We start from the raw sequence: 18,577 nt of genomic DNA on the forward strand, positions 1-18,577 counted from the left end.
TATATATATATATATATATATATATATTATATATGTATGTATATATATATATATATGTATGTATATATGAATGTATATATGAGTGAGAGAGGGAGTTTTCAATGAAAAGTTCATTATTTGTTATCAAGTTTGTCATCGAGCAACATCTTTACTTTGTCCCCACTTCCTTGATAAACTTATGAAAGTTAAATGATTGGTTTTGTGGAACATTTATCAAGAATTAATATCTTACCTGTTGCAGATACCTCCTTGAAAGACCTTGGTTTGGAGAAATAGAAATACATGTTGACTGAATTGATAAATTAAGAGATAGTGTGAAAACAGCTCTAACCGTTTCACAATGGTTTATGTAAATGCTATTTCATAAAACTTCTTAGACAGTTTTGCATCATGCAGTTGTTCCAGCAGATATTTCATGATAATCTATACTTACTGTCATCATTCCAGTCAGAGTTAAACTAATTATTCACACTGATGTCATTCAAAGAGCTTTACAGCAAGTAAAATATTAATTGTTCATAACCCTTCCACTGAACCCCACTTCAAAAGATCTGAACTGTCTCTTTAAACAGCTTCAAATGGGTTCAAGCTTAATGCAGCTTTGGCATGCATCCATATGTTTATGAGTGGCACAATACTTAATACTCCCATTTTGAGTTTACAAAAAAGGTTATACTAGTCAAACACACTGTTTTGTCCCAAAAAGAGTAGAAATATTTCATCAGTTATGTATAAAATAAAATGACATCAAATGAAAACACAACACTGTGTGTAAGGCGCTCTCGTTACAGAAAGTGTGCTCTGTAAATAGTTCAGACGCTGTAGCATCTGTCCGTCCGTCTCACTGAAGTCCTGAACAGTTTGTGATTGTCATAAAGCAGATTATTGTGGAACCAGCTGTGAAAACACTGACGATGATTGACAGCACTAATACAATCTTTGAATGTATAAAATCAGTTCTGTCAGCCTTTGTGAAAACGTGATTTTTCTATTTTTGTTTAATTACATTTGATTTAATTATGAAGCTTATATGTATTAACACAGGTGTTTTATAAGACCTCAATCATGTCTGGAAAGACAAAAAAAATTACAATTTTATGTTGTTCCATTTTTGTTCCGTTGTACTTTTCCTACTGTAGAAATTATTAAAACAAATAAGCTGTATTTGATTGTCTGTTACACTGGTCATGTTATAACCTGCACCCCTGACTGGTTCATCTCCTGTCTGAAATTAATAAACCTGTACAATCAATGAACTTAAGGAATCCCTTGTTTTTCCACACTGACTTATGTATTTATATATGTATATATTTCGGGTCGCGGGGGTCACTGGTGCGTGGGACACCCTGAACAGGACGCAAGTCTGTCACAGGTATTTTACTGATATTTTATCAATATATATGTATCCTGTCTAGTAATGTACCAATGGAGATGTAACCATCTTTGATTATGTATTGAAATAAAAGTTTGAGCTCATACTGTACAACTCCTTCCAACAAATCGTGCATTATATCAACAGCGTCATTGTCAGTGCTATGAGAATATTCTAATGAACTGAGCACACAAGATCTTTTAACTCCATAAACAGAAGAGAGAGCAGGGTCTTCACTTACTGCATTACAATGTTCAACATGAAGTTCTCTGGAGCGCAGAACAAGCTCACAATTGTCTTCATGAAAAACGTATTGAATTTCTTCTTTGTTCATTAAACAAAACCTACACCAGTGTGTTGCACTAAATGGTTCAACAAAACCTAATAAACCATTCAAAGCAAGATTGTCTCCTGTAACTTGAATAACAGAACCAAACACTGGCTCTTCAATGAATGGAAGTAGGATTCCTTTGGTTTCTAAAAATTTCAAGTCATCAGAGGATTTAACCCCTAATCAATTTAGGGGAGTGGTGGCACAGAGGTTAGAGATGGTAGGCCTGTGATTGGAAGATCGCCGGTTCAAGCCCCAGGACTGACAACATCAAAAATGTGGGTGGGGTAAGTGAAGCGCCCACACCTGCCCCCACCCTCATTCGCCCTGCTTTGGGCCCATGAGCAAGGCCCTTAACCACCATGTGCTCCCTAAACAGGTCTCTCTTGAAAATGAGTTCTCGTGGCTCAATGAGACTACCTGTATAAATAAAGGCTAAATGAAAAAATTAAAATAAATAAAGCCAAAGTCATGTTCAATTCAGTTTATTTATATATCACCAAATCACAACAAAGTTGTCTCAGGACACCGAACAGAAACATTCATATACAAACAAAAGCCAATTAGTAAAGTTCTCTATCTAAGCGGACAAGTTGAATCTTCTCCATCCTGAGCAAGCACAGTGACAACAGTGGAAAGAAAAAATCCCTTTTAACAGGAAGAAACCTCCAGCAGAACCAGGCTCAGGAGAAGCGGCCATCTGCTTCGACCGGCTGGTTGAGAGGACAGGAAGGAGAGACAAAGGCAGAATGGCAGGTCCAGATGTAGGTGCAGATGTAGGTCCAGATGTAGGTGCAGATGTACCTCCTACTGGAAGAAAGACAAAAACACATGTCAAGGATAGAAACTTTTACAAATACAAAATAGGTTGAAGTAAAGACAGTAGCAGAGTGAAGAAATGTGGTCAGCTTGTCCTCCAGCAGTCTAAGCCTATAACAGCATTATTAAGGGATAGCTCAGGAAACCCAAGCCGACCCTAACTATAGGATTTATCAAAAAGGAAAGTCTTGAGTCCAGTCTTTAAACTGGACAATGTGTCAGCCTCATGGACAGAAACTGGAAGTTGGTTCCACAAGAGAGGAGCCTGATAACTAAAAGATCTTCCTCCCATTCTGCTTTTGGAAACTCTAGGAACCACAAGTAAACCTGCAGTCTGAGAGTGAAAATTTGGAACAATGAGATCAGTAATGTAAGATGGAGCTAGGTTGTTGAGAGCTTTGTAGCTTAGAAGTAAGATTTTGAATTCTATTCTGACTCCAGAAACCATCTTATCACCAGCAAACATTGTTTTCCACTATGGCAGTGTGCTGCTTGTGGGACTCAGTATGTTTGTGACTCCTCGAACTGATGAAGTCCTTTGGATGAAGGACAAAACGTCTCAGCAAAAAAAAAAAAAAAAAAAAAAGAAAGAAACCATCCAGATGACCTGACTGAACATTGTTGGATTTTTACCAGGATTTTTGAGCATAAATTTTGAAATTCAATTCTGAATTTGACAGGGAGCCAATGGAGAGAAGCTAAAACTGGAGAGATATGATCTCTCCCACTAACTCCAGTTCAGACTCTGGCAGCAGTATTCTGGATCAACTGAAGATTTTTTAAAGAAGTATTTGGACATCCAGATAATAAACCATTGCAATAGTCCAGTCTAGACGTGACAAATGCATGGACTAGTTTTTCTGCTTCACTTTTAGATTAAATGTTTCTTATGTCAGTGATATGACGCAGGTGGAGCAAATCTGTTTTGGTCATGTTTTTAAAATATGGGTTAAAAGATGAGACAAGGTTAAACGAGAAGATGTTGGTACGACTTAGTTAACAGAGGTAGTTTGTGTATCAAGTTCAGTAGATCCTGCAGCTTTGGGATGTTGGTGAAGGTGGTCTTGGTTGGAGTCCTTTCTGTTGATTCTGCTGGTGGGCTGGTTTTACACTTAATTCTACACATATGATTCCTGTGAGATTTCTTTTTTCTGGTCAAGCAGAGGGAAAAGTTGTCGAGTTCGGATCACTAAAATGAGGCCCCGTACTTTTGAAACAGCTGAATAAATAGTCCCTACAAGTGGCGAGTTAATAATCTTTACCCAGGATAGTTTCATGAATCAGTCAGAGCTGTTCAAACAACAATTAATTATCCCAACTTTATTTAGTGAAAGAAGCCAAAGGACCAGAGCCAACTGCAGCTGTCACCGGGCTGAGAGGATGACGAAGTCTTTGGGCTGAAGGAAGAAGTCGAGAGTCCCGAGGAAAAGAAAACCAGTCCCTTCAGGCGCAGGGAGAACCTGAACCCTCGACACACACAAAACCCCCCACGGATCAAAAGCTGATCCGTTTTCACACAAGTCCGTTTGAGAAAACTAGTTTCACGCTTGATCTGAAACGACTGACCACTTGTCTTCCTCAGAGTGTCATTGTGGACACAGTTCAAACATTTAAAAAAAATCTCTCGGAGAAACGGACTCCTCGTAAAGAAAAGAAGAAGGGGAGCCGAGTTGGACAACGTCACCAACAAGATTTAGTAGATGACTCATTGGGATGTACTGGATTCTGGAACATTTGGCCTCGAGTATGGACCGTAGCTGTTAGAGATTACTTTAATATAATCAGATTCTAAATAAGTACATTAATCTGCAACAGATCTCTTTGAACAACTGGACTTTTTAAGTGAGTTCAGCTTTCTTCTTTTAGGCTTTTGGTAAAAAAAAAAACTAATGACCGACCTAATCCAGATGCAACACAATCGTGTCATTGTCCGTCAGTAAAATCTGAGCTAGACATGCAAAGCATATTTCATTTTTATATTTCATATTTCTACTTGTCCTGCAGCATGAAATAAGTGTTTATTAGAATAGTCACCAATTATCACTTCTGTTTAGTGAATCCAAACACTAAAGACATCTGGTGTTATACAGTACGTCAATACGTATTCACAGCCTTTTACTTCTCCACATTTTGTTATGTTACAGCCTTATTCCACATTTTATTAAATTAACCTCTGTCCTCAAAATTCTACACACAATACCCCATTATGACAATGTGATTTTGTTTTTTGGAGATTTTTGTACATTTATTAAAAATAGAAAACCAAGAAATCACATTTAGCAGCACGGCGGCGCAGTTGGTAGAGCTGCCGCCTCTCAGCGAGCGAGTTGCCCCATTTCAAATCCCGGTCCAGGGACCTTTCTGTGTGGAGTTAGCATGTTCTTTCTGTGCATGCATGGGTTTTCTCCGGTTTCCTCCCACAGACCAGAAACATGCATGTTAGACTGATTGGTAACTCTAAATTGTCCCTAGGTGTGAGTTCAGATCGTTTCCACTGATCATCCTTGAGATGTTTCTACAACTTAAATGGAGTCCACCCGTGGTAAATTAAGTTGATTGGACTTGACTTGGAAAGGCCCACACGTGTCTATATAAGGTCCCACAGTTGATGGTGCATGTCAGAGCACAAACACCAAGCATGACGTCAAAGGAGCTGTCTGTAGACCTCAGAGACAGGATTGTGTTGAGGCACAAATCTGGGGAAAGATGGAAAGATACAGAAACATTTCTGCTGCTTTGAAGGTCCCAATGAGCACAGTGGCCTCCATCATTTGTAAATAGAAGAGATTTGGAACCACCAGGACTCTTCCTAGAGCTGGCTGGCCTTCTAAGCTGAGCCATCAGGGGAGAAGGGTCTAAGTCAGGGAGGTGACCAAGAACCTGATGGTCACTCTGTCAGAGCTCCAGTGTTCCTCTGTGGAGAGAGGAGAAACTTCCAGAAGAACAACCATCTCTGCAGCAATCCACCAGTCAGGCCTGTATGGCAGAGTGGCCTGATGAAGACCACTCCTTAATAAAAGGCACATGGCCGCCCATCTGGAGTTTGCCAACAGGCACCTGGAGAGCTCTCAGACCATGTAAAAAAATTATCTGGTCTGATGAGAGAACGACCGAACTCTTTGGTGTGAATGCCAGGCGTGTCAATTCTCATCACCAGGCCAATACCATCCCTACAGTGAAGCATGGTGGTGGCAGTATCGTGCTATGGGGATGATTTTCAGCAGCAGGAACTGGCAGACTAGTCAGGATAGAGGGAAAGGTGAATGCAACAATGCACAAAGACATCCTGGATGAAAACCTGCTCCAGAGCGCTCTTGGCCTCAGACGGGGTGACGGTTCATTTTTCTGCAGGACAACGACCCAAAGCTCATGGCCAAGATCTCAAAGGAGTGGCTTCAGGACCACTCTGAATGTCCTGAAGGGGCCACGCCAGAGTTCAGATTTGAATCTGACTGAACATCTCTGAAGATATCTGAAAATGTCTGCACAGACGTCTCCCATCCAACCTGATGGAGCTTGAGAATAGGCCTGTCACGATAACAAATTTTGCTGGGCGATTAATTGTCTCAGAAATTATTATGATAAACAATAATATTGTTTGAAATTTGACAACAATTAGTAATTACTGTCAAATTTAAGAAGAAATGCTGGTTAATTTTTGTGTGTAGTAACTTTTTTTGACCACCCAATGGCAATATAAGACTTTGAACCGAAGGATGGATAGTGAGGGAGCGTGACATGACATGGGCTGTGTCTCGTTCCTGTTTTTCCTTTTTCAAAATGGCAAACGTTTGGTGTAGTTTGAGCTCTTTAGCATAGCATTTTTCACACAAAGCTTTTAATAAAAAATCTGTAAACAAATTCTCAGCTTCTTTTTGCAGAGAAAAACATATTTTTACACAAAGGCACGGGTTTCAACTATGAATTTTGGAGCTTTGACAAGACGGAGGTTTATTCCCGAGGTCGGTCGACCTGTTAGCGTAGCTCGTCGCTTAGCTTCTCAGCTTAGCTGCTTTTAATGATCCAAAAATGTAATTTTGGACGTTTAAAACAGATTTTAAAGAGAAAGGGAGGGATCATTGAAGAGCACCAGAGTTGAGCTTTTTGTCATCCAGTGTCTTCAGTAGAAAGAGAGAGACACGAAGAAACGATAAAGACGATAAATGAAAACAAGGTTGATAATTTTCATTTATCATGCAAATAATTGATTTATTGTTTATCGCGACAGGCCTACTTGAGAAGTACTGCAAAGAAGAATGGGACAAACTGCCTAAAGATCGGTGTGTTAAGCTTGTGGCCTCATATTCAAAAACACTTGAGGCTGTAATTGCTGCCAAAGGTGGATCACCATGTTTTCTATTTTTAATAAATTTACAAAAATCTGTAAAGCTAAGTTTTTCACATTGTCATGATGGGGCATTGTGTGCAGAATATTGAGGAAAGAGATTTATTTAATGCAATTTGGAGTAATGCTATAACATAATGTGGAGAAAGTGCTGTGAATACTTTCTGGACTTGGGCACAATAAAAACCACTGTCCTGTGGTTTTACACACATGGAGCCTGTTGTCGTGCCGCCCTCTCCCTGTCCAATCATCATGAAGAGATCCATGAAAAATGAAAGGCCTAGCGTTTCTTAAAGGAAATCGCCTGCCGCCTTTCATGCCAGAGTTTAAAACTAAGACCATCTCACCCTGAAGGGATGTTTGAAGCTCTCGGTCAAACCGTGTAAAGTGTGTTTTGAACGGTTTGGGCGCTGTGGCAGCCATCTTGATCAGTCACTGCTTGGAGTATGAGCGCTCAAAATCTGTACATCGGCTGTTACGACCATTTTTCTGTTTGACCTCAGCTCTTAAATAAATAACTCTTAGCTCGGTCAGTTTACAGACAGGGCCTATTAAACTACTTTTTGGTGTGGTAGTAACTGAGACTCATCCTTAACACACACCTTAAGCATTAACAGATCTCAAAATATGGCATGAAATATTGAACATGTTTTGGAAGGTTTAACTGAAATGGATTTAGTTTAAAACTTGATCCTGAAAGGCAGCAAAACATCCCTACAAGGAATGCCAGGCCATTAATTGCAATAACTGTTTACTGAATGGGTTTTTCATTGTTTGCTCTGAAATAATTTCCTTTACATCTTTGATTATGTACTCAAAAAAACGTTCAATACAAGAACAACTGGACTTTATTTGTAATAGAAGACGTTTCGCTCCTCGTCAGAGGAGCTTTCTCAATTCAAAGAGCTCTTTGTTCGAGAACGTTTTTTTAATTTATCATGTCCTGGATGACTGAGAATCTTCACCAGCATTTTGATTATGTACACAACATAAACTAACACTTTGGGTTCTGTTTTTTTTGTTGTTGTTTTTATTAAACTTTTATTTGTGCAGGTTAATCCCATTGAGCCTCGGGAACTCATTTACAAGAGGGACCTGATTTTAACAAAGAGTGATGACAACAGTGGATAGCATAGACAATCATAAAGGATGCATACAAATTGATTTTTTTTTTTTTGTTTAACAAGTGAAAATAAATTGGTATTTAAAAGAAAATGTAAAAAAACAAACAAACAAAAAAAAACTAGGTTGTAAGGTGATGTAAAAAAACCTAAAAACAGGAACAAAAAAGGTTGAATCATGTCATCTGGACTTCGTTTTTTTGAACGAAAAAACTAAGTCCAGATGACATGATTCAACCTTTTTTGTTGTTATATACCTGGATGACTGAGAAAACAAACTTTGTGTTTTTGAAACCATTAGTGAAAAGGCCAGACTTCAGGGGTATCTGAGGCAGGCTTGAAACACAAGAGTCAGGGTGGCTTGTGGGTAATACCAGATGTCTAGGCCTCAGACCGATGAAGCCTCTTGGATGAGGGGCGAAACGTTTCTTTTTAACAAAAAAACGAAGTCCAGATGACATGATTCAACCTTTTTTGTTGTTATATACCTGGATGACTGAGAAAACAAACTTTGTGTTTCTAAAAACAGGAGTTTTTGCCAGGAACTTAGCAGATGTTTGAAGCCACTTAGAGAGGTCATGGTCGAGAGCTTCAAATCTTTTCACAAGATATTCCAGGAAACAGGAGCAGAGGAGAAGGTCCCTTTGCCTAGTTCAGTCCTCAATGAGGGGACACTGCAGGTAATAATGTCCTGAGAGAGCGCATGCTGTTTATTGCATTTATGATTCAATACAAGAAAATAAACTAATTTAAAAGACAACAGATCATTGTAAAACTTGTTTACATAATGACTGTCCCCTGAGCAGTTCAGTTGAATAGTCCTGATGTAGAATGCTCCAACCATGGGAAACAATAACTTGTACCAAAACCAACAGCGCCCTCTGGTGGAAGAAACTTATGTATTCATACTTATGATGGTCCTCGTGCATGTGAACCATTAGTTCTGGTTCTGGCTGTCAGCAGCAAACTGGTTGGTCCACTATGCCAAGGAGCCTGCAGGGTTTCAGGCTGAATAAGTCTTCTGGATAAAAAGATGAAACATCTCATCTGTCCGGAGGACCTGATTTATTCCTTTAGTGTGCAGAGTATATCACTGCAGAGGAGCAACATTTAGTGAACACTTACTGCGATCAGAGAACGAAACCAAAAAGTAACTTGTACATCTGAATCACATCAACTCAAATCTGTCCTTCCCAGTCCAGCAAGTTACCAGTACTTCAAATTCATCTGGCACAAAGTCAGATATCACAGGTCAGTGGTGGCTTCAACTTATTTATTAATGAATAAAAATTGGACATGAAGACGTGCAGAATAAAAACCATCGTAACAAATTTACAACTCTAAAATATATTTATTTTACATTTGCTTTTCCTGCTGGAAAATGGCAAAGAAAAAAAGAACAGATGTGTCAAATAAAGGAAACAAAAACTAACAGCCTCTTTATGTGCAAACATTTTGATCTTTCCTGAACTTCTTATTTTTACATTTCCTTATGTAACCACTCCGCTGAACAATTTGCTTTTATAAATCAAAGCATTCACGTTTTGTCAGTGGTGATCAATCCTTTACATTGTAAATAACTTTATATCTTTACATAGAAAACCAGAAACACACGAGTAGGCCAGATGGATGGAGGGGTGCATGTGTGGGAGGGTCCATCAGGACCAGTCTGGGGCTGATGCTCCACACTTCTTACTGGGAATGCATTCATTCCTAGCTTGTTGACAAAAATAATAATAATTTAAAAAAATCACACTGGGCTTCTTCTTAATATATAAAAAAAAGGACCAATTTTGACAAGCAGCACAATACACTGCCAGAGAAATCAAATTTAAAGCAATACATTTATTTTTAGAAGTTGCTGTAGGTGTTTGGTCATTTCAAGTGGGTTACTAAACTGGTCTCACTGGGTGAAAAAAACTAAACAGCTAGAGGTTTGTTTTTTAATTAAATTTGAGTGATTTTATGGATTTAATGATCAAATTTAGGAAACGAATACGAAGCTATAAACTCAAATATGCAGGAGTGATAGATGCAACACTGCCCTGCAAATAAAGACCAAGTGTGGCGTGTTCTCTTCGTCACGGAGCTCACATGCAGCGTTCACATGTTAACGAGCCACAAGCTGAAAATAAGTGTTCACTTCCACATTCGTGGCTTTTCTTCGCTGCTCGTGTAAACACTAAACTGGTTTCAGAAGAAAACACGAGACATCACAACTCGGAGAACACGCCCAACTTGACTTTAGTCTGTGCAAACTGGAAGGTGACCATCAGCCCCAGAACTGGTCTGTTCAAGTGTGTCAGCGCCGGTGGCGACCGTGTCCTGAGTGTCCACTGCTGCCGTGGTGTTTACTCTTGTGACTACGCTCCCTCTCGTAGGACCGAGACCTCTCCCTTTCCCTCCTGTCCCGATGTCCACCGCCTCGCTCGTGTTTGTGTTTCTTCGAGGAGCCGTCGTAAGCGGCGCGGTCTCTGTCTCTCTCCCGGTCCCTCTCTCTGTCCACTTTGACGGGAGTGCGGGACCGTGAGCGCTTCCTCTTGTGCCCAGAACCTCCACCTCCGCTGTTACCGTGACGCCCACTAAGTTTGGACTCGCTGTTGTGGTGGCTTGATTTGGTCTTGAGGTGGGGGAGGAGGGGTGATGGCGGATGTCGTCGTGGCGATGGGCTGCGGCTGTGAGAGCGCGAGCGTGAACGCGAGCTGTACGTTCCTGAGCGGCTGCGTCTGCTGTTGTAACTGAGAGCACAAGAATAAAAAAGACAAAGTGTACTCAGCAACAACAAAGTGTTGTTTACAGAAAGCTAGACCAACACTGCTGCAACAGATTCTACGCAGACAAACATCGTCTGTGCATAATGGACACAAACTCACTGTCTGTGAGGGGAGCGGGATCTCGATCTGGATCGCGTTCTGGAACGAGAGCCACTTCCACTCCTGCTGTTCCTCCCAATCTTTACCTCCTTTCTTAGGCTGCAAGGTGCCAACATTGAAATCAGCATGAACAGAGTTAACACTCAGGTCTTCAGTGGACTCGACATGGATTAGTTTCTCACCCGTTATGTGGACTCTTGACCTGAGTGCGGTTTTCCGGCTCCTTCTTAACCAGTTTTACAGTCTGCTGGCTCGGGGACTTCTCTTCGACTTTGACCACATTTGGGGAGCAGGGTTTGGAGGAAGGAGAGAAGCCGCCGAGACAGGACAGCGCGGGGGTCCCGTCAGGGTTCAGGCCTTTGGCTTTTAACTTTGCATCTGCCAAGAACACTTTCCGTCGCTCCACCTCCTTCTCCAACTGCTCGTAGTTAGGCTGCAAGGAAAACAAACCATTGTAGCAAACTTCTCTTTTCACACTGATCGCGGACCTTTGATCATCATTTCAATAAAAACTTTAAAATTATTGAGAAAGTATTGGCTAGACCTGAAATTTATCGAGCAACATTTCATTAAATGCCCTCAAGTTATTAAAAGCACCAACAGCTTCTTAAAGAGCAGATGTTTCTACAACAAACTAAAAAAGGATCAGAGGCTTCATGACACAGACCACGCAGGTCAATGACAGAACAGGAAACAGTCCTGCTGAGTGAAACAGAATAAGACTATTGTGAGGTCCGTTTAGTGTAGAGGGGAACAGGCGTCCATTCTGGTGCAACGCTGCAGAAATTACAATACGACTCAGAACATGTTTTACCTTCTTCCTGGTGTAGAGTTTGAGTGTAGTGATGCAGATCTCTTTAATCTCCTCCTCACTGGCTCCAAACAGCAGGTACCAATGAGGTCTGGTTGGAAGAGGTAACTGGAAAAAGACGAGCACGCGAGGTTAAAAAGTCTGAAGTCGCCACAATAACTAGATTCATGTATGAAGGAACTACAACATGTTTCTAAACAGCACTGCGGGTACCTGCAGAGCGCGAGCAGCGAGGTATATGCAGGCACAGGCGATGGTTTCAGCTTGAAACCTCACAAACACGTTGGTACTCAGGCTGTCGTTCATGTAGTTCCTACGAGGACAAACAGAAGAGAGAGAAACAAAACATAGCATCGTCGCTACACAAACCAACCTTCAACAAGATTTAGAAATGAGCCGACCCAAACCATGACTTCACTGTGGATCAGTCATTTGAAACATTTACTTCTCGTACCAAATTCAGCTCAGGACATCTCAAGTACAAATGCCTGATTTTTAATCTTCACTTTGGATTATTTGCACATTACATTTGAGTAAAATCAGATACAATGAAGAGGTTTAAGACTTTCATTTGAAACGATTCATTCACCCTGCTCATGTAATGTTTTACATGACAGTGGTAAAACAGAAGTTTAACTTTGTCCGTTTCTCTCCGGGGCATCCATAGGAGTCACACAAAGCATAAAGACAATGGGATTTGGAAGGATAAATGACAACACACTAACTTATTGCAAAAACATCCAATGGTGGCTGACAGACATACCTTGTAATGTGAACATCATGCAAACTAAAATGTCTCATAATTATCTATAAAGCTGCTTCACGTTCAGATTTTTAGATCTGACAAAGCATGACATGTACAGAACATGCAAGGACTACTTTTAAGAAGTGAAGCATGATGATGATGCACATCTGGTCTAACATGGCCTGAGGAACAAGTATAACCATGTAGAATAGATTTAGGCAACCACACTGTCCCTGTGTGAACACAGCAATAAAACTGAAACAAATCAGCACACGGGCTGAAGAAGTTTTGTTTCACCTTGTGGCGTTAACTCTAAAACGATGAGCTGTGCCTCAGTACTCAGGCTTAGTGAAATCCCTGTGCTGCTCTGCAGTGTCAAAGGTCAAGAACAAAGATGGATGCATTTAGCACACAGAAGATGCTGACAAGACCAAACGGCTCGGGTTGTGAATGGCATGAACAGATGGTGGGAGACCAGCTATGTTTCCGACAAACATAGAAGTCTCTAAAGACAAAAGTGTATGATGAAAAACAATATAACAAATACTAAATGTAACTAATCTGAGTCAAATGATGCATCAAATGATAAAGTGAGTGTTCCTGGTGTGTAAAAGGTTTTGTCATTATAGCAACACGAGTCCATCATGTTGCCTTCATGTTACATGATGGTCCAGGTGGGTTTTACACAAATGATAAAACTCAATCCAGCTGGTCTTTAATCAGTTTTGTTTTTTAACGGGACTACAACACATGGCTGTTTTAATCTGATTCCTGCGAAGGCAAGACAGGTCCTTGGAGCCACAATCTGAGAAGAGGATCAGCCTGTAAGACAGACATGTCTGGACACCATGTCAGTGTGGGACAAGACAGTATTCTACTGATAAATAAAAGACAGGCAGATAACACTGGCCAAAAAGATATTTAAAAAAAAATGCTCTGGCTAAGTTTACTTCATTGCTAAATGTAAGTAAACTAGAATAAAACATTAATCTATCCATAGCTAAAACAAATGAGAATCTTTTATAGCAAGACCGAAAAATACAAATCCTTTTGGACCCCCAAGAGAAAACAAGATGATGCTGGCTGTTGGGAAAGGCTCGCCCGCCCCCTCCAGTGAATCTTGGCATTGGCTGTCAGGAGGGGCAGCCAACCAATAGGGGAGCTTCCTGAGGTCAGGTTGGAGGAGGCAGAGTTCAGAGGCTCTTTATGTGACTTACCAGCATGGACTACCCTTTAATCAAAGAGTAGAGAGAAAGGACAAAGTTAAACCAAGTTCTCTGGGCACCGCACAATAAACAGACTTTATAAGTTAGGGCAGACAAGGGACTGAAACAAGTAGCAGGGTTGCAATACAACTGATCCATCCTAATGTTCAAACAAATTAATAAAGACGCATATTCATCACAAAACAGCAGAAGGACTTAATTGGAGTGAAAGATGTCGCTGTCAGACCTGGGCAAAATGGTTGTTGAATGGGTTTCAAAGTGACTCTGTCCAACAGGAGCACTTGAGATCATTTGACTGACAAGTCTCGTGTCCTAAAGTGGGGCTGCTCCAAGTTCCTGGCAGGTATTTTTAGTGCTCTTCATAAAGTCAACCATTTGAAACTTGTTCAACTCCATCTTAAGCCCAGGTCTGGTGGCACTTGTTGAAGTTATGACAAGTTGCTGCTGTGGGGATGCTCTGTGAAGAACCATTAATGAACTTACCAGGCAGTCTGGACCAGCGTCTGGTTCTTTTCACATTCCAGGAATTGAAGGTACATAACTATGATCTGGAACGAGACATTGTTACACATTAACAATGGAAATAAAAATAAAAACACTCAAAAGTATAACCATCCATCTAAATATTATGCATCAGCTAAAGAGCAGATCTACCAACAACAGTTAGTACAATATGTAAGTAATGTGTTATTACACAATATGTAAACATTAACTCACCTTGTGTGGATGCTTGACATGAACACAGAAGCCCAACTCCTTCAAGATACGCCGTTCTGCTTTGATGACTTGATTTTTGGTATTTATGTAGTTCTGATCAAGTATCAGTGGAATTGGAGTCCTAGTTAAAAAAATAATACAAAAGGTTTCCCCTTTTCATTTTAGAATGGAAAAAAAGGAAAGTGCCCTTGTGAATTTTCGTACGTTTGTCATTTCTTTCCCCTTTCAACCAACTTGAAGCAACAAGTTGCACTGTGTGCCTGACAGTGTCGGGGTTGCTGACTCCTGTGGGTTCAGTGAAAGTCTGAGGAATCTGCAAATGACCCTGACTTGACTCAAAGCTTCAACAGAAATATCAACCCAAATAATTAAACAGGTCTTTGAAGGAAAAACACTTCAGTCCTCAAAACGGAACCAGGCTCCCAGGACAAATACGACTGCTGCTGCAACTGGACACGTGCTACACTGTGCTAAACAAGTCAAACTACACTATATTAATTTAAACAGAGAAAAAAGACACTGGCACACACAAATTATTAGTAAAATTTAGTTTAAATATACAAAAATAAAAAATTCTTGTGTTGACTACAAGTGTTTTAATCTAAACTCACTTTAGAATCAAACTCCACACGCTGTGCATCAGTCGGAACATTTCATGACACCCAGATTAAACCAAATCCAGAAATATCTACAGAAAGATTTTTACTTTTAAGTCGTTAAGCACACTTCAGTGCCAAACTATGTTTAATACATTAATCTGAGCTCCTAATGTCCCCAAGATAGTAGTTTAAGTGTTGTGTTTTCATTCAACTTTTACTAAAGCAGCAGAGTTCATTACTTTACCCTAAAATGAACAGAATTACACAAACCTTCATTAAAAATCCTTTCCTGTCAGAATCATTTCCAACAAAAAAAAAAAAAACTGAATTTAATGCAAAAAATACAACAAAGCAGCACAGCATACACTGGTGCTAAATAAAAAAACATTAAACTTAGATGTATCCTAAACAGCTAAATAATTCTTTAACCACGTGGATATTTCTGTGAAGGCTATGGGCAAGTGTGGATGAAGCAAGCTTTGCTTTTGATGCACAAATCAAAATGCGTGGTGAGAAGCAGTCAGAGAAGAAAGCTACGTTACCCCACAGTACGCTGATATACGGACAGATACCCAAAGCTTAAGACTGAACCACAGGAGTCCTCAAGGAGCCCCACAGGCCAAGGACCTTCGGCCAACCTGTCATCCCCGATCCCAGTACCCTGCGGTGGCTCAGACCACAGGTGTCTCCCGCAGGAGGGGGTGGGGTGGGCCTGGGGGGACGACAGACACCCCCCTCGCATCATGGTTGTCATGCCGACTGCTTCATCTTACGTACCATTCCACATCACCCAGGCTTTGGTAAATGTAGCTGGTCGCTGTTAGTTGGTTGCAAGGGGAAAAAAGAAGCCAAGTTAATGCCAAGATCTAAAACACAGACATAAAGACATGAGGCACACACAGTATGCATGCCTCATTTTTTTTTTTACTTAGCCATCATTTATTCTTTTGAAAGTTCGTTCATTTCAATCACTTCAAGAATAATGTCTCATTTGGTCAATTTACACTTTTGAAACTACCAATGAAGCTGGAACTGAAAAGTTTTCAAGTGGTTTAGAGTGCATGGATAAACACAAGGGCACTTTCACATTAAAGCGTAGATCAGTGCACGAACAGGGCAGTGGTGCAGATTTACTTATAAAGTAAATCCACAGATGAGTGAAAATAAACACCGATGCTTACTTTTTGCCTCTGAGCTGCCTCAGGTGATGAAAAACGTTGATGACGTCTCGTATTCGTCGCGGCGCTTCTTCAATCTTAGAGGCCAAGTTGATACAAGCCATAGCAACAATCTGAAAAACAACAAGACGGAGCAAAGTTTGAAGGAACAGTAAGAAAACTTGACACAGCATGTGAATAAAGAACATTAAGATGTCTTTTAAAAACTAACACGGCACAAGTGAAAACTAATTTAATACGTGCTCTAGATTTACAAGATTTTTCTTCTTCCTGCTCCCTCTTCACTCGTGCACAAGTGTTGTAAGAGCACGTGTTTGTAAACACATGATGAAGCGAGTGAATTAATTGATTTTTACTTATACTCTGCTGTTAATTTGCTTTATTTAATTAAAAATGCAAGTAGTACGTGACCAAGACACGATTCATTGTATTAATAAATGTACAAGTATAAATAAAGGTCTAATAACAATAATATTTTACGTAAACTGTGATAATTCATGCAGAGCAGTGAGCTAGTTCATCTGAAACAACATGGCTGCCGGGCAGCGACGTCACTCGAACGTTGCGCTGTCATTAGCAGCAGCTAGCTGCGGCTCTGTGGACGAACTTACCTCAAAACTGTGTTTGACGAAGGATTTGGAGTAGAAGAACCGATGGAACAGAACCTGCCCTGTCGCCATTGCGACCTGTCAAACGGAACACAAAGCACACAGTTACAAAAAAAAGCAGCTCTTATGTAAACCTTACACAATGAACCGCCGCCATTTTAGCTCCACCACGCCAGCGCCGGCAAACTGCTAACGAGGCCGTAACGAGTCGGGACACTTGCTGCTTGGTATTTTTGACAAGAGAAAAACAGCCACCGACGTGTGTGTCGTCAAACTCATAAAAAAAATGTTACCTGCGGCAAACGGAGAAGAATACCCGCCGACTGTATGATCTCACATCCGAGGATACGGAGGTCGGTTTCTGTGTTCAGGTCGAGGCCGTCGAGCATGGACGGTGTCGGAGACAACCTCTCCTCCGGTATTAGCGAGTTGTCTATCGTAAGGTACACTTCAGAGTAAACTTTGTCGCCGATGAGAATACCATCGTTGGTTGCGGAGGCATTAGAAGAGACAGATTGAGGACCTGCGGCCATGTTCAGCAGACACACAGCAGTTAGCAGCTACAGCTTCGACGGCTGAACCGGGAGATGGTGACAAAGCACGTTACGTCACTGCCGCGTGGAGGTGACGCAAGCGTGTGTGCACATCCGCGATGGTAAAGTAGTTTCGACAGATTTACGAACGTTTAGTGCTTTAATCTTCCGTGACTTGTTATTTCATCTTTGTTTCATGTTCTCACTCTATAAAGTTTAAATTATGCGAACACAATAAGATCGAACAAACGCTCTGCGGTCAATGCCGCATGCGCTCCTGAGGCTGCGAGTTCGAGCCTGGTTGCATTCAAGGACGCACTTTCATGAGAGTTCACTCGTTGTAGCAAAATCTGAAGTAAGGAGCAATCGAAAAAAAATGTCCTCCTTTTTTTGTTTGTTTTTTTAACATTGCCTTAAGGCATTAAGAGGAAAACAACTCACCGATAGTAGTTTCTGTTACGTATTTTACCGGAAAGTCCGGACTTCTCACTGCTTTCTCTAGAACATATCCATCCGCCAATTTAAAAACTAATAACAATAAAACCCAAATAGTGTACAAATAAAAAGCTGAAGAAAATAAACAATCAACAGTATGGTAAAACGTTTATTATGGAATTGACTTTATTCAGTTTATTACATAAAGTGAACACATACATTTGAACATCTCATCTGTTGTATAAATAACAACTTAAATACTGGCTTTTGGAAAACAGAAATTGGTTAAAAAAATTAGCAAACTTTTGTATTATTATTATTATTTTAAGAATGTTGATCTATCAAAGACACGTGAACACTGTTCAGAGAACACTGCGTTCAGTCACACAGCGTGACATCTCGAGCTTGAAGACCTTGCAGTAACTAGAAATGACCAGCAGGGGGCGGCAGAGCACCGCCAGTTCAGGAAAACTGGACAACAAAAAAGGAAACAAGCGTTAGGTATCCTGAGGTCAATGAGTTTGTTCTGTCATGAGTCAGGACTAACTGCATAATTGTACTAATTCTTCACGGACACATTTATAAAACTTAATCACAAAGATCGTTGTACTGTTAATTTACTTGTATGATGCACAAAACTGTGCCAAACATTTGAACTACCGCTACTTTCATCATACTTTGCTTGAAAGGAATAAGATTTACTTTATCTTTTTAGGTGATCTCGTCTAATAGTTCTTCTAAGTTAAAACTTTGATTTTCTTTTTTGTCCAGTTTTTATACCTGACCATGACAGAATGTCGTGCAGCGTGGCCTTAAAAATGAAGAAAGTGAACAAATATGGGACAAAATCTGTATCTTTAGAAT

General features: G+C 40.4%; 1 protein-coding gene across 1 annotated transcript; it reads right to left on the reverse strand.

Annotated features, from left to right (window-relative positions):
• Positions 1 to 9,250: 9,250 nt before the first annotated feature.
• Positions 9,251 to 17,331, reverse strand: ccnl1a (cyclin L1a). The gene is made up of 10 exons (XM_037677412.1): positions 17,039 to 17,331; positions 16,749 to 16,823; positions 16,141 to 16,250; positions 14,361 to 14,481; positions 14,127 to 14,191; positions 11,886 to 11,985; positions 11,676 to 11,780; positions 11,044 to 11,294; positions 10,862 to 10,960; positions 9,251 to 10,726 (listed from the first exon to the last, which is right to left on the reverse strand). Exons 1-10 carry the CDS (start codon positions 17,276 to 17,278, stop codon positions 10,291 to 10,293), a joined length of 1,602 nt encoding a protein of 533 aa, XP_037533340.1. The 5' UTR covers positions 17,279 to 17,331; the 3' UTR covers positions 9,251 to 10,290.
• Between the last annotated feature and the right edge of the window lie 1,246 nt (positions 17,332 to 18,577).

Source organism: Nematolebias whitei, chromosome 6 (assembly GCF_014905685.2).
Source record: "Nematolebias whitei isolate Nwh7 chromosome 6, NemWhi1, whole genome shotgun sequence".
Lineage (NCBI taxonomy): Eukaryota > Metazoa > Chordata > Actinopteri > Cyprinodontiformes > Rivulidae > Nematolebias > Nematolebias whitei.

Bases quoted from the DNA above. Each gene is read 5' to 3' on its own strand.
- ccnl1a (XM_037677412.1), bottom strand. From the start codon at position 17,278: ATGGCCGCAGGTCCTCAATCTGTCTCTTCTAATGCCTCCGCAACCAAC. The intron at 16,824-17,038 runs GTAACATTTTTT...TCCGTTTGACAG, and splicing joins TTCTTCTCCGTTTGCCGCAG to GTCGCAATGGCGACAGGGCA. The intron at 10,961-11,043 runs GTGAGAAACTAA...GGCACCTTGCAG, and splicing joins GTCAAGAGTCCACATAACGG to CCTAAGAAAGGAGGTAAAGA.